Source organism: Candida orthopsilosis (assembly GCF_000315875.1).
Source record: "Candida orthopsilosis Co 90-125, chromosome 2 draft sequence".
Classification (NCBI taxonomy): Eukaryota; Fungi; Ascomycota; class Pichiomycetes; order Serinales; family Debaryomycetaceae; genus Lodderomyces; species Lodderomyces orthopsilosis.
Genome location: NC_018295.1, coordinates 2196336 through 2211806, shown reverse-complemented (window position 1 = coordinate 2211806; position 15471 = coordinate 2196336). Strand labels below are relative to the sequence as shown.

General features: G+C 36.4%; 5 protein-coding genes across 5 annotated transcripts; 2 read left to right on the top strand and 3 right to left on the bottom strand. All coding sequences in view use genetic code 12, as the record gives it.

The window, feature by feature from the left end:
- Positions 1–235: 235 nt before the first annotated feature.
- CORT_0B10590 (Tup1 transcriptional corepressor) lies at positions 236–2005 on the bottom strand (the record flags this gene model as incomplete). Its single annotated transcript, XM_003868147.1, has 1 exon — positions 236–2005. The coding sequence occupies one exon, from the start codon at positions 2003–2005 to the stop codon at positions 236–238; it is 1770 nt and encodes a 589-aa protein (XP_003868195.1).
- Positions 2006–4886: 2881 nt separating this feature from the next.
- Positions 4887–6839, bottom strand: CORT_0B10570 (hypothetical protein; the record flags this gene model as incomplete). Its single annotated transcript, XM_003868146.1, has 1 exon — positions 4887–6839. The coding sequence occupies one exon, from the start codon at positions 6837–6839 to the stop codon at positions 4887–4889; it is 1953 nt and encodes a 650-aa protein (XP_003868194.1).
- Positions 6840–10443: 3604 nt separating this feature from the next.
- On the top strand, positions 10444–12108 carry CORT_0B10550 (Hfd1 protein; the record flags this gene model as incomplete). The annotated part of the gene is made up of 1 exon (XM_003868145.1): positions 10444–12108. The coding sequence occupies one exon, from the start codon at positions 10444–10446 to the stop codon at positions 12106–12108; it is 1665 nt and encodes a 554-aa protein (XP_003868193.1).
- A 192-nt stretch (positions 12109–12300) lies between these two features.
- CORT_0B10540 (Svf1 survival factor) lies at positions 12301–13464 on the bottom strand (the record flags this gene model as incomplete). The annotated part of the gene is made up of 1 exon (XM_003868144.1): positions 12301–13464. One exon carries the CDS (start codon positions 13462–13464, stop codon positions 12301–12303), a length of 1164 nt encoding a protein of 387 aa, XP_003868192.1.
- Positions 13465–15040: 1576 nt separating this feature from the next.
- On the top strand, positions 15041–15471 carry CORT_0B10535 (hypothetical protein; the record flags this gene model as incomplete). Its single annotated transcript, XM_003868143.2, has 2 exons — positions 15041–15054; positions 15258–15471. Coding segments are annotated over 2 exons (228 nt in total), but the record flags the coding sequence as incomplete, so codon positions are not given.

Genomic DNA, 15471 nt, shown 5'->3' with positions numbered 1-15471 from the left:
CGCGGCGACTGAAATATTTTTTTTTTTTTTTTCACCAACGCGAGAACCTTGATTTATACGAAATATACGAGAGTCAAAAAGTATGTGTGGAATACAGTTCTACATATATATATATAATGAACTTATATTACTACTAATACAAAACTAATACTTTCCATCTTTTTCAAAAACAATCGGAATTGTTTCCAGTCCCATCATAAACACCATATCCACGTCTCCCTACAGCTCCATTCTCTTATGCCTTTCTTGTCCACTTCCAAATTCTGGCTTTACAATCACCAGAACCAGTGGCAAAGATACCTTCAGTTGCCAGCAAATTTGAAGAAACTGCAACTGAAATAACCGAATTTCTATGTCCTTGTAACATCAACAACGGGTTAGCTGAATTTTGATCCCAAAATATAACTCCACGGTCTTTTGAACCTGAAAGTATATATTCATTATTTGGGGTACAACAAACCGACAAGACAAAATCTTTATGACCAATGTATGTAGCTTCACAACTTGAGTTTTTATCCAGTTTACCATCCAAATTCCATAATTTAACTGTTCTATCCAACGATCCAGAAGCAATTTGGTTACCAGTATTGGAGAAAGCCACTGAATAAACTGAGTCTTCATGGCCATTTCCATTATCATTTCCAGAATCTAATCTTTCAACAAGGAACCCGGTTGTTGAATCCCAAACACGAACAGTACGATCTAATGAACCAGCAGCAATTAATTTCCCATCAGGAGAAACAGCAACTGTAGTTACACCATCTTCAATGCTCAAAGTTAATGAACATTGAGAAGATCTCAAACTCCAAATTCTAACCGATCTATCACCAGACCCAGAAACTAATCTGTCTCCGTCAGGAAAAAAATCTAACGAGTAAATATCTTGTTCATGACCTCTCAATACCTTAATAATTCTCTTTGTAGTCAAATCCCAAATTCTAATCAAACGATCTTCAGCACCAGTAGCTAATAATTTACCATCGGGAGAGAAACAAACAGATCTAATATATAAATCTCCATTTGAAGAAGGAGTATCTTCTTCTTTAGTTTCTGAATTGGAAGAATCATCAATTAATTTAGCCACCAATTCGCCAGTTTCAACGTTGAAAACTTGTGTAGTCTTGTTACATCCGGTGGCAATATATTTACCATCTTTGGAAAATCGAACACAACAAACAACTGACGAATGATCTAATGAATGAATTAAATCAACATCTAAATCACGAGCAAAAGCTGGATTATACAAAACATAGTAGTCAAGATTTTGTTTCTTGAAATCAGGATTGGCTTTAGCTACATCCAAATCTTGCAAAAATGGAGGTATTTCCTTAACATGTGCTGCTTTTTGAGCTGGATTAACAATGTATTGAGACTTGTCAATGATAGTTAACGCATTGCTGGCGGAAGCAGGTGCTACTGCTGCTGCCGCTGTTGCCACAGAAGCTTGTTGAGGAGAAGCTTGTGTGGGAATCGTTTGCTGTGACTGGGTAGCTGGCGGAGGAGCTTGTTGGACCGGCTGATGTTGTTGCTGTGGTGGTGGAACAGAAGCAGGTGGTTGCTGTTGCTGTTGCTGAAGTGGAGGTGGTTGTTGCTGCTGAACAGGTTGTGGTTGAGGTGGTTGTTGAACCGGTTGTGGCTGAGGTGGAGGCACCTGTTGTTGTTGTTGTTGCTGCTGCTGCTGTTGTGGAGGAGGTGCTTGCTGCTGCTGTTGTTGCTGTTGGTACCCATTCTTCATTTGTCTATCTCTATTCTCCAATTCAGTTTTTAACCTCAATATTTCTTCTTCATAAGCCTCTTTGATTTTTCTATGAGCCATTTCCAATTCATAAACAGTCTGTCTAATCTGTTGTAACTCAGTATTTTGCTGAGAATACTTCAAATGGTACTCATCCTCAATTTTCTTAAAACTGGTGGCCTCATTCAACGCATAGTCAAACTCTGACTTGATAGCATCCAACAACTCATTAAGACGAGTTTGATGGTTCCTTTGGTTGTATACGGACATGCGATTCAGGGTAGTGGTGCTAAATGAGTGTGTGCTAGTATGTGTTGTGGATACGCTTGTGTGAAAGAAGTATTTTGTATTTGATTATCAGTTGTTTCTTGTGCCGTCCGGATTGAGTTGTGACGTTGAAGTTTTTTTTTGCTCACGTTCAGTCTGAGAAAATTTCTTTCCTTTTCACTCTTTGTAGTTTTTTGTTTTGTTTTGTTGATTTGTTTGTCGTTCGCAAACTTTTGTGTTTGGTTCTAGTTTTTTAGTTTTTCTTTATTTTTTATTTTTTTATTTTTTTATTTTTTTATTTTTTTATATGTCTTTGCAAGAATTACAAAATTATCACCAAAACTTTTTATCACACCAACCAAATTCAAATCCAAAAACCAAACACTACGTTAAAATTCTACATACGCACATACACACACATTACCACAACTACTATTTTCAAAACAGGAAACAGCTAGACTACGTAGGAGTACCTCCGTAACTGTGTATGAAGAAAAAAACAAACAAAAATACCTAAAATCTTCTGTACACAATTGTTAATAATGAATTTAATACGCTTTTCAAGGATTTATCACTGCAGGATACATGTACCCTCTTTCCTTTGTTGCTGGCACACGCAGAGCGGAATTTTACTTTTCACTTTTTTAATTTTTACACCCCCAATTTATTTGTAATGGGATTTTAATTTACACCCCCGATTGCGTGTACCTGTGGCTATAAATTTAAAATTTTTATATTCAATACAATTGGAATTGTAAACACAATAAAGAAACAGAAACTCGACTAAAAGAAAATCCCAACCACTTGTCGTTAATTCCGTATTAGGTGCGAAATTTCTTTGAGTTCGAATTACACGACATTGAGGTATTTTACGACATTGATACACGAGCAAACCTTAACGAATGGACTTTTGTGTAATGGTTATTGTCGAGTTGTTTGAAGACTCGACCTAATTCTCGACGTACCGATTTTATTGTTGTATCATTGATTCTTTACAATTTGTTTGTTTAAGCTCTTCCACTTCCCAGCAGTTGATTTAACGCTAAAACGAAAGGTAGTTCTTCAAAATCCACAACAATGACTGAAAGAAGGTGGAAAATTGAAAACTCAAATCATTTTCCAATGATTCTCTGTAATTGGAAGAAAGTCAAAGATCTTACACCATTAAGAGATCAAAATTACTTGGATTGGCATGTTGTCAACTTTATCTACGTGGGTCCAAAGGGCCCAAAGAGCCAGACAGCAGTCCTCTCAACAGTATCGTAAGAAGATAAACAAAATCATAAAACATGCTTTGCCTATTCATTGCCATTACGAGGAATGTGCTGCTTCCACCAATGAGGAAGACCCTTCGAATGGAGAAAAATTGGGCTGTTCTGCATACGAAGATGGAAGAGTTGCTCGTTATGGACCGGGTGTTACAAAAAATAAGAATATTTTTCTTGAGCATTCTCTTGAGCATTCTCTTGCCTAAATTAAGATGGAGGAAATTTTCGAATTGTACCCCTACATTAATAGAGTGTTGGTTAAACATCACGACAAGTTTGCTTGGAAAATGGCATTGTTAACAGAGTCCAAAAACAAAGCTTATTACAAAGATATGATAATAAAAGAATTCAATGCTATTGAAAAAGATTGAACTCGCTCTGACCGTTTGATTTATCTGAAAAAGGATCGACTTGACAAGAAGTTACATTTACATCGATCAATATATCGAACTCAAAATTATTCAATACTCTTTTTCACAAATCTCTAAATCAATAAGAAAGTTGTTGCTTAAATATGCATCGAATGAAAGTTTCAATGGTCCGGGGTTTGACTTTTAACTTTACAAAGGGCTACCTTGACCCATAGGCAGTCAAAAACACAAGAATAAAGAAACTTTAATCTTGTCATTTCTCTCCCACTTTTTTCTTCTCTTTGTTACAGATTCCTCAAGTTAAATTTGAGAGTATTGGAAAATTGGAAACTAAAATTCGATTCGATTGAAAATCTGAAAAGAACAATGAATGACTCTCATAAACCAACAGCAATGATGGGTCTCACCTCTATCCCAACTCAAATTAACCAATCTATCCAGTGACTTGTTCCATCTACATTTCTTACAATCATGAAAATTCCGTTAATTGTAAAATTGTTTACTTATTGTAAGATGCACATCACCCGAACCAGGCCATATTTGAAGAACCACTTCCACAATATCCAATTTTCCAAATTTCAAATACAAGTAGTCCAAACCATGACATTTCATAGAGTAATAAACCAAGCCTTGTGATGGTGGTAGTTGAAGTAAAATAATGTAAACAGAAATCTTTAACCGATCCAATGTCAAAAAAATTGTCGGATCCAATTTACTGGAAAATCAAATTGGCACCCAGCAGCTTCCTCATTATTGACATCACCTTCTTTTCAACTTAGATGTATCAGTAATCCAACAGGCTTCAACAGCTTTTTATAAAATTCAAACAGTCGAGATGGATGGACGAGGTTTGGAGGGATTAGTATCTCTTGACACAATGTACCTTTACTGGCGAATCCGTCAGAGAAACTAAGGTGCAGCGGTGTTTACTGGTCGTTTCCTTATTTTATGTAAATCAAAAATTCAACCGTTTATCAGCAGTCGATTTCTTTGGATACAGTTGCGAACAATAACAACCTCCATCTGTTTATCACTAGACATATGTGACAAAAAATCTGTAGCTCCATATTCTTTGGATTATTGTCGAATTCATCCATTTTTTGTTTTTCCATTTTGCAACCAGAATTATTTCCGAAAACCAACGTCCTCTGAGATCAATGTTGCTATCACCACCTAGAACAACGCAAAATCAAAGTACATTTTGAAACATACACATTTACAATATTAAAACATTCTACACACCTATCACAACCCCACTTTTCCGATACCGGCATTCAATAAAGCATTTTGGGAGGCTAATCTTTCATGTTCTGCCAACTCTCTTCGCGTGATGGTGTTGCCTCTTCGCCTCTCACCTGACTTATTACCACCACCACTTACATTATCACTTGATCGAGATTGCGATGGGGCTGTAACTACCTTTGTCAATATTGGTGGAGTGTTAGTAGACGTCGTCGTGGATTGTGGTTCCGATTGAACTGGCTGAGGGCTTGGTTTTGTGTTGTTAGCTTCAACCGGATTGACTAATGTAACTCCTTTTTCACGCTCCTCCCCCTCATCATCATCATCCTCTTCTTCTTCCTCCTCTTCTTCTTTGTCATCTTTGTCATCACCGTCCTCGTCTTCATCCTCTTGAGGTGGACCCAACTTCTTTGAAACAAAATCAACAACCTCTCGCCACGATCTCATACCACCCATGGCAATATTACCATCCATATCAACACATTTTTCAACTGGTTTCAAGATGGTCATATTTGGATACGTTTCTTGTAACAAACTCAATTGTCTCTTTGTTATTGGATGTGAATACATTGAATTTGTCAATGCCAATGCAGCAACTATGGGTTTTGGCGCAACCAAGTTATTTGACAAAATGGTTGAATCCTTTTTCGATTCTAGTTGTGCAGTGGCAGATGATGTAGTTGCTGTCGTCGTTGTCGGTGGTGGTGAGGATACTTGTGGTTGTTCAGATATGTGGTGAACTTGTGGCATTGGCCATACATGCAACAACTCAGTCAACAAATTATCAGCCAAACCATTTATCAACTTGGCCATGGTGTTTGCACTCAACGGTGCCAACAACAATACATCAGTCCATCTTTGTAAATCATAGGATAAGTTGTACTGTTGGAAGACATGAGATCCAATTTGCTTCTTCAATGTCAATTGTCCCAGAGCTACTGCGTTGGAATAAACTTTTTGAAAAGGAGATGTGAGGAAATACTTTTCACCATCATCACTAAACCAAACTTTGACCCCCAATTCATCAAACTTGTGCAACTTTTCCAGTAGAATATATTCTGCTGATTTGGTTAAGAGTACTTGAATTTCAAGTTTTTCATGAGTGTATAGTTCAAATAATTTCTCAATGATGAGAAAGATGTTTTTGTGGATTGAGATACACCCAGTGATGCCAATGAGTAAATGTAACTTGTTGTCATCAGATGAAGTGATTGCATCCTCGTCGTGCAGTTTAATTTCAGTTGCAGATGTATTAGCTGATTGTCGTGTCGATTCGATAAATTTTTTATCGTCAATCAGCGAGTATGTAAGTAAATTCATTCGCGACACACCTGGCTGAGAGTGTTGTTGTGATGGTGGTTGTTGGAGTTGATGATGAAGTTGATGCTGTTGCAGTTGCAGGTTGCTCAGAAGTGGTGTGAAGATAGGAGGAGACATGGCTGGCTTTGTTGAAGGTGGTGGTGAAACCAAACTAGACGTTACGCTACCTTGGGATGAGATAAGCGGTGTAGAGTTGAACCCAATCGGTGTATACTCTTCAATTTGTGAGCCTGGTGCTAGTCCATGTTGATTGGGACTAATGTCATCAGTTGAGACAAACTGTGGATGTTGCTCCAGGTGTGGCGTGGTCTCCGGTTGCTGTGTAGTAGGAGGTGGTGGAAATGATTGATCAACTTTAGATGATGTTTGAGATAAACACGATTTCAAATTTAGATCTTGTTTAACCACCAATGATGGGAGTTTCTTACTTGTAGAAGATGTCAGTGAGTGGTGGTGATGATGATGAGGTGGCTTTGATTTCGATTCTTTGTTATTGACAAGGTCACTTTCTTTTAATTGTGAAGGCTTTTTGGGAACCGGTTGATGCAAGTAGTTGACATTGGGTTCATCTTGGTACTCTGACAAGTGTAGCTTTACGGTCGTGCTAACTTCTTCCTCGTCTTGCTTTGGTGTCATTGTTGATAATAATGAGTGGGACTTTGAATGATTAGGGTGAAGAAAGTAGACGCCAAGGTATATTTGACGCAAATCAAAGTAGGGGCTCTTGAATAACTCTTGCTCCAAGTGTATGGGACAAGTGGATTGATTTGTATCTGGTGTTTACGATAACTTAGTTGATAATCGATGGATTTCTAATTAAAGCCCACTCGAAATGTTGATATTTTCTTTTGTTCCCTTTTTTACTCTTTTACTTTCCTTTTTTGGATTTTGTTAAACCTAATAAGGACAATGGAAATTATCGAGACTCCGTAGGTTATCGTAAAGGATAGCAGTGTAAATGAATGGATAGGTTTATTGACGATGGAACTTCTCCTATTTGGCTTAACTCGATAGTAACGAAACCATGCTTCAAAGCGTGTGGCTCTACAAGTCATTTTTGTGCGCGGAATTCCCTAAACGGATTAGTTGACATGTCATGTGCACAACATATGATGAATGACTTCATGAGAATTTAATAACTTTCTTTTCTAACATTGAGTTCAAAGTGGGAAATTGCTCGAAGTTGCAGATACTTACAGAACTGAGGTGGCGAATAAACGTATATTATACAAGGATATTTTCACGTGAGTTCCAAATACGTTATTCGAACTATAGCTAGTACAATTTTGCGAATACCAATGATTTATATTAATTTGGTATTAAGGATAATACGAGATATAAAATGTGTAGATAATCAATCGAGTTTAAAAAATAGTAAAACGTAGCCTTATAGTCGACATTTTATGCATCTTCTGGTAGTGTTATTGTTTTGCACCTGAAGTAGAACCTTGAATACTAAACACGTAGCACCCGTTAAAAGAAATTTACCTTACTGTGGAGGTCCAACTTCGTCCACGAAATAGTACCAGAGTATGTCCTCTCAATCTACCGCTCCCTTGATCCATTAAGGTAGTATCTTGTCGTGGAATACACTCAATACTTAGGAAATGAACTCATCCTGAGCAGGTATTTTACGTTTCCATACTAGCCGAGTATTAGTTTTACAATTTGTAAAATGTAAGTCCCACTTTCCCCCCTGTTCCCTCCCTTTTCCTCCTCTTAAATAGGGAACATATTCCCCTCCCCAAAGATTTTGTTATTGATACTTTTCAGAGTCTATTAGTAAAGAATGCACATATTTTATAATCACTTCGCAACCCTCTCCAGGGGTTGACCAATAAATTTGAAAATAATTCTTGATGCAATTCTAAATGTAAAAGTCGCTAACACGGATGGTTTCAGCGTTGGCAGCAGCAAAACCTTTGAAACTATATTGAGCGGTCTTAAGGTTCAAACCGATAGTTGAGATATGAAGGAATACTGCTTAAACAATTGTTGTATGTCTTTACATCTGGTTTTGGAAAAGTTGCTTGCTCAAGTTTCGTTAAAGGTCTCTGTTGGTCAAATTGGAAAACTATCAACCAATTATGTTAATAAACATAGATTGGGCAGTTAAGAATTCACAAATCAATGAAGAAGGTGTTATAAATATAAAAACTAGAGATTGAGAGAATGATCAATACCGAGTGTTATCAGTATACGAGCGACCTCACCAAGCTATGCTCGTTTTCTTATACTTTTGTCTTGCGATTTAGTCTGGAAAAGGCTACCTCCTAAGACGTTGAGAACTCTGATCTTTGGATAAATTATTTCCAGATTGAAGGATGTTTTGAGCGATGAATATTTGACTGCTTGTGGCAATGATGCAATCACCATTCTTCCTTGTTCTTCACTTCATTCGTCATTACCAACCAGCAGTACCTCACACAAATTACTATGGTTGACACCAAGTATATCATGGCCAATAAAGGCCTTAGAGAAATTGGACAGCTCATTATCGTTCAAATGTATGGTGTTAAGTTTCGTGGTTGCATTCTGAGGAAAAATCAAGTTTATGTATTTGATTTTATTATCTTCAAAGTCTAAAACTGTATTGAATTAGAAAAAATTCTAGATTTGTAAAGTTGATTTGGTTTCCGTTGAATATACAATATCTTCAAATGTTTTAAATACCCAAGAACAGGTGGAATTCTAGAAAAGTCACAATCTTCAATTTTGATATTTTCAAGTGACTGTGGGAGATCGATATTTACATTGGATCCTCGACACTGCAAGAGGTACAAAAATTTCAATGTACAATTAGGGTCAAATTCCATTTCTTGTGGAGTGTTGAATTAGAAATCGTGTATTTGCAAACTAATTAAGGCGTCGTCCACTTTAAATCCCACGAGTCTGTAACCTGTCAATGACAAAAAATGGGTATTGGAGGAGATTGCGAAACGCAGATAAGAAAGATTGGCCCCACCGTCGCTTAACATTAATGTCTTAATTTGAAGAAGCTCTTTATCTTTATTTCTTGAAAGGTCAACCTCCATGATACAGTTTCTATACGCAAGGAACTTTTGTTAATTTTTGGGGAACCCCACATTGAACAAACATTTGGGAAAGATAACATTCTCCACTGTCATGATACAATTCTCTTGCAATGTCAAAATTGCAACGGAATCAGGAAATACTAATTTAATGATTAATTTCCCGGTATTGCAGAACAAAAATAATTGTGTCAATTATGTAAAGCTAGTAAAGTCCCACACTGAATTATTCTATTTAATAAAACGAATTGATACACGGATTCAGGTAATTCAAATTTCAAAGTTTACAATCAAAAATTCCATTAATGTTTGTGAGATGGCACCGCAAATAGCTAGTTCCAAATTGGGACACAGTTATAGAAATGGTTTATCTGATATAATGGAGGTGATGTCGCCAGCTCCTACAATGGAAATTATATAACACAAGATATCCAATTGGTAATAGTCCACGACAGTTGTGGGTTGAGGTCCATTCATCATTTATGACAACAAGCGACTAAAAAGGATCTAGGTATACCCGCGACGTATACTAATGAGCGCTATTTGCTTTCATATTCGTGTGGGGGTGGATTTGTTTGATAACAAATGATTAGGAAACTATAATGAATAAATAAAACTTTTAAAGTTTAATAAATGTATCGTAACGATGATGTGCCAAGACATTGTCAATTTCTCTCCTTATGCGACATTCTTGAGAAGACACAGGGAAATCTGGTATGACTTTGTGTAATATTACTTTTTTCTCGCAAAACAATCTGGAATATGATGTGTTAATCTGAGATTTTTGAATCTTGGGAAACGGGATGAAGGATCTACACAATGATATGAAGAAAGACATTGTTCAAAAGTTTCAGTATGATTCAACCTGTAATTTGTCTATCTTCACTGTGATAGGTGGTAAGTGGGGCGTTATCATTTTCCTGAATTGGTAGTTTGATGAACAAACGTACATAACATAACGGATATTAAAAAAACAATTGTCACAATCCGATTATCCGCAATTTTGAACAGTTGTACACGCACTTTCTTCTTCTTATCCCCGCGTCTTGTAATCAATATCCTTGTGATAAATTTTGTTAAAGAAGAACAATAAGGAAAACTCAACAGTTTATATATATATATCCAACAGGGTTTTTCGCCATTCAGATTCACTTATCCCTTGAATACACACTACCCGTTCTTGACATAAACAAGTTCTTCCTTAAATCATGGCACCCACATCTACTGCTTCTGAAGCATCTTCAAACAAGATTGAAGAATCATATGCTGAAATTGATAAAATTAATTCCAATTCATGGTACACCCCTATTGATCAAATTGCTCCCAAGGTGCAAAAAGTTACTGATGCATTCTTTCAAAGTCAAAAATCTCATGATATTCAGTTTAGATTAAATCAGTTGAGAAATCTTTATTTTGCTGTTAGGGATAACCAAGATGCTTTGGTTAAAGCTTTGGAAAAGGATTTTTATCGTGCTCCATTTGAATCGAAAGTCTTGGAGATTGAAACTGGGTTGAATGAGTTGGTTCATACCATGGCTCGTTTACATGAATGGATGAAACCAGAAAAAGTCACTGATTTACCAATTACTATGCAATTAAATCCAGTTTATATTGAAAGAATTCCGTTGGGTGTTGTTCTTGTTATCACTCCATTCAACTACCCTTTCGTTTTAACTTTGGCTGCTGTAGTTGGTGCTATTGCTGGTGGTAACCATGTTGTTTTAAAACAATCAGAATTGACCCCAAATTTCTCCAACTTGTTTTCAGAAGTATTTGCTAAAGCTTTAGACCCAGATACTTTTGTTGCTATTAATGGTGGTATTCCTGAAACTACTGAAGTATTGAATCAAAGGTATGACAAGATTATTTACACTGGTAATGGTACCGTTGGTAGAATTATTGCCAAAAAGGCTGCTGAAAATTTGACTCCTTGTATTTTGGAATTGGGTGGTAAATCACCAGCTATTATCTTGGATGATGTTACCGATTCAGATATTAGCACTGTGGCTAGAAGGATTGCCTGGGGTAGGTTCACTAACGGTGGACAAACTTGTGTCGCTGTTGATTACGTCTTGGTTCCCCAAAAATTACATTCAAAATTTGTTGCTGCAATGAAAAAGATCTTGGAGGAGGAATTTTATCCTAAATTGGATAAAAACAATAAAGATTGGACTCATGTTATTCATGATCGTGCTTATGGAAATCTTACCAAGATGATTGCTAACACCAAGGGTGATATAGTTGTTGGAGGATTGAGTCAAGCTGATTCTGAAACCAGATTCATCCCACCTACTGTCATTGATAACGCCACTTGGTCTGACTCTTCAATGCAACAAGAAATTTTTGGTCCTATTTTACCAATTATTGTGTACGATAACTTATCCAATGCTGTAAGGGAGATTGTTAGACAACATGATACTCCATTGGCCCAATATGTGTTTACTAGTGGCTCAACTTCGCCAAAAAAGAATCGTCCATTGAAACAAATCATCACCAACGTCAGATCAGGTGGTTTAATTGTCAATGACGTCATAATGCACGTTGGATTAACCAATGCCCCATTTGGAGGTATTGGAGAATCAGGTTATGGAGCCTATCATGGACAATTTTCATTTAGATATTTCACTCATGAAAGAACCACTATTGAATCTAAGTTGTCAACTGAAAAAATGATGATGTCAAGATATCCTCCATTCACTCCTGGAAAGGATAAATTGCTTGCTGCTGCTCAACAGAGTTATAATGGTAAAGTTTGGTTTGGTAGGAAAGGCAATGTCCCAGTCGACGGACCAAGCGGTGTATTTAGTGTTTGGAATACCATTGCCGGAGTTTTCAGCTTGATTGGGAAATTCACCACTACAAAGACCAACTAGAGTAGAGTACTTATTTTTTGTATAGGTGTTTTGTTTTGAATTTAGAGGAATTTGGAAACGAAGGCTTTATGGCATTCTGATTAACAACAATTAATACTCAATTATAAAAACCTATACGGCTGAAAAAAAATCAAACTCACAATTAATTAGAAAATTTCAAACTAGCAAAACAACAAAACCCTCATCTCTCTTTTATTCTGAGATGAAGGTAACCTCAGTAAACCCAATTCCCTTTTCCTTTCCCTCAACAGCTTTACCGCTCTTTGAATCCTTCTCCTTATCTAAAATTTCAATTTCAAATTCATTACTGTATTGATAGATATAAGGCTTGGCACCAGCAACTCCACTTACGATGTTTTTCACAAATTGTGGGATTTCTGCCATAACATCAACACGTTCAACAAGGTTCTTTAAAGGACCAGTAACTTTAGCAATAGTATTACCATTTAATGGATCAACATAGTTGAATTCAATAGCTTTTGGAACTGGCCATCCAACTGAATCAATTTCTGAATCCAAATGCACAACTTCATTATCAATGGTGGCAAATAAGATTTTTTCATTATCAGTAACAATTCCAATATCGATCTTGGTGTTAGCATATGATTTAGGTGTAGTGAATTCCATTTGGACAGCAGCATAGTTGCTACTTTGAAAATTCATGAAGTTCCAAGACTTAGCAGCATGGTGCGGTTTCATACCTTGCAAAGCCATAACAAACATAGTATATCCATTGGTAATTTTAACTTCACCCAATTTTTTTGTCAAAATACGACCATTAACAGTGCACTTTGGCCAAAATACATGCCTCATTGATCCCCAAGGTTGATTAATATCATCACCATAGAAAGTCATTCCGTCATCACCGAAAATAACACCATCTGTTAATCTTTCAACTTCCAATTCAACAATTGATTCATCACAAACAAAAGATTTCAATTTGTAATTTCTGCCATCCACCATTTCAAACTTCAAGTTATCCGCTTCAAAATTGAATCCGTCAACAATTTTAAAATTTTCCAATCTAGTACTTGTCCAGATATTCTTTGATGGATCGTTAATATTGTAAAGGCGGAAGGTGAATTGAGCTGTTGTATGGACACCCATCACATTACTGTGAATAATTTGAGCGAATCCCACATTTCCAGTCGCCAAATCCGTAAAGTAAAAAGTTTGGGTTTCAACATTGGTGTAGTTGGGCGACTGCCAATTGAAGTCTTCTGGCTTAGTAGAACGATACACCAGTCCCAGCTCCTTATTCACTCGATTTGTAACCGGATGAATAGAGTCAGGGCCGTATTCTGGCTCCTGAGTGCCGAGAGCTGATGCCATCGTACCCTGTAAATATTTGAGCATCTTTGATACTGAAATTTATCAAAGATGTTCTTGTTAGTAAAATAGATTTATAATACGTACGCTATCTAGTTAGTTCCTAGATAAGTTCAGTGGTTATTTGTAAAGAAAAAAAAGTACTGAAATGCAGAAGGCAAAAAAGAAATACAATTTGAATTGCAGATTGGTAAACAAAAAACTCTCAGAAGCAAAAACAGTAACTTTGAATCGGTAGCGATTTAGCAATAATATCTGGGTAGGATCAAGAGCTGTGTTAGCACACCAAAAACACTTAAAAAGATCTGACAGACAGTAATATGTTGCTATACTCATTTGAATGAAATAATAGACAAATTTATGAAAGGAACAGGACTGAAGGAGTTATTTAAAATAGCAAACTATCAAAAGCAAAAGAATAAAACATAAATCACGTGCACGCGAGTATAAGGCCGAGAGCAACACTGCCTGAGTTGATAAATATGTCATGGTTTCTTTGATGAGTAAAAGAAACCACAAGCGAACAATCATAAAATAGATGGGGATGGTAGTCCCTGTATACGATAAATAACAGTGACTTGCGATAAGCCAATTGAGTTAGAATGTGTGAGATAAGTGAAAGTTATGTGCTTGTTTGACTTATTTAAGTGTTAATTTCAAGTATCTTTCTTTAACATACCATGAGCCTCCATTAATTTTCACCCGCTTGTATATATACTTTTGTCTAATCTGATTCTTGTTCACACCATTACAAACAAGACAACATTATTACAGTACAACACGGAAATCTTTGTATTCACTCTATAAGCTAATTTCTATTTACCCTTAACCCGTTCATCAAACTCCCATAACTCTTTCTTCCAATCAGTTAACAAATTGTGCAACTCTACCAACTTTTTCAAATCCTTCTTGCTTTTGTATAACTCTATATACTCCTCATATTTGGATTTAAACTTTTGAGCTAACTGAAAATAGTGTTTGGGTGATGGCTCTGTAGATGCAGGTAGTTTTATATACTAGTAACAGTTAGTAGCTTATCGTGAAAATGAGTAGTTTTCTGCTTTGACATACGTAGTTACCGTCTTTGACGATTAGTTTTATATTATTGTGGATACCCAACAGTCTAATCTGCTCCACAACATCCTTGTCCAATATTACTACAGCTGTGTCAAATGGAGCCTGTGGAGTGGGTGTCCGTGCAAAGGACATTTGTATGGGGTAAGACAAAGGGGGGGGGGAATGTTTCTGAAAAATGGAGTTATTGATTAATGTTGAGAACAAGTTACACAAAAGTGGAAAGCTAAATAGATATTACAACTCAACTGTCCAAAAAGAGAACTTCATTACAACCGATTAATAGAGACAGAAATGGAAAGGAGTGAAAACAACACTTTCACTATCGTGGACATAACCTATAGCAAAGAATATTCAAATCTAAGATTTTTTTCATTACAGTACGATCGTGGTGTATCAATAGATGGCTATCTCTACCATCTATATGTGGTAGCGCTGACAAAAATAACTCCAAACCATTGAAAACTTTTGAAAAAATTTTCACTTCTTTCATCCTTTTTACTTTCTATATTAGACAACAACAAACACAATGGCAAGAGGCCCGTAAGTATTCTTCCAAATTAGTTTCAGCAATGAGATGAGATTGGAGAATGAAGAAGTAAGCCCATGAAATATTTCATGGCAGTGCCAGTTGATTTTTCAAATCAATTTAGGAATTAGGGAGCCTTGTCTGTGTAATTCTTATTATCTCTTCATTTTCATGTCATTTTCAAGTGTTCACATTTTACTAACCCTTTTCAATCTAGAAAGAAACATTTGAAAAGATTAGCAGCTCCATCCCACTGGATGTTGGACAAATTGTCCGGAACCTATGCACCAAAATCATCACCAGGACCACACAAATTGAGAGAATCATTACCATTGATTGTTTTTTTGAGAAACAGATTGAAGTATGCTTTGAATGGTAGAGAAGTCAAAGCAATTTTGATGCAGCAACACGTTCAAGTTGATGGTAAAGTG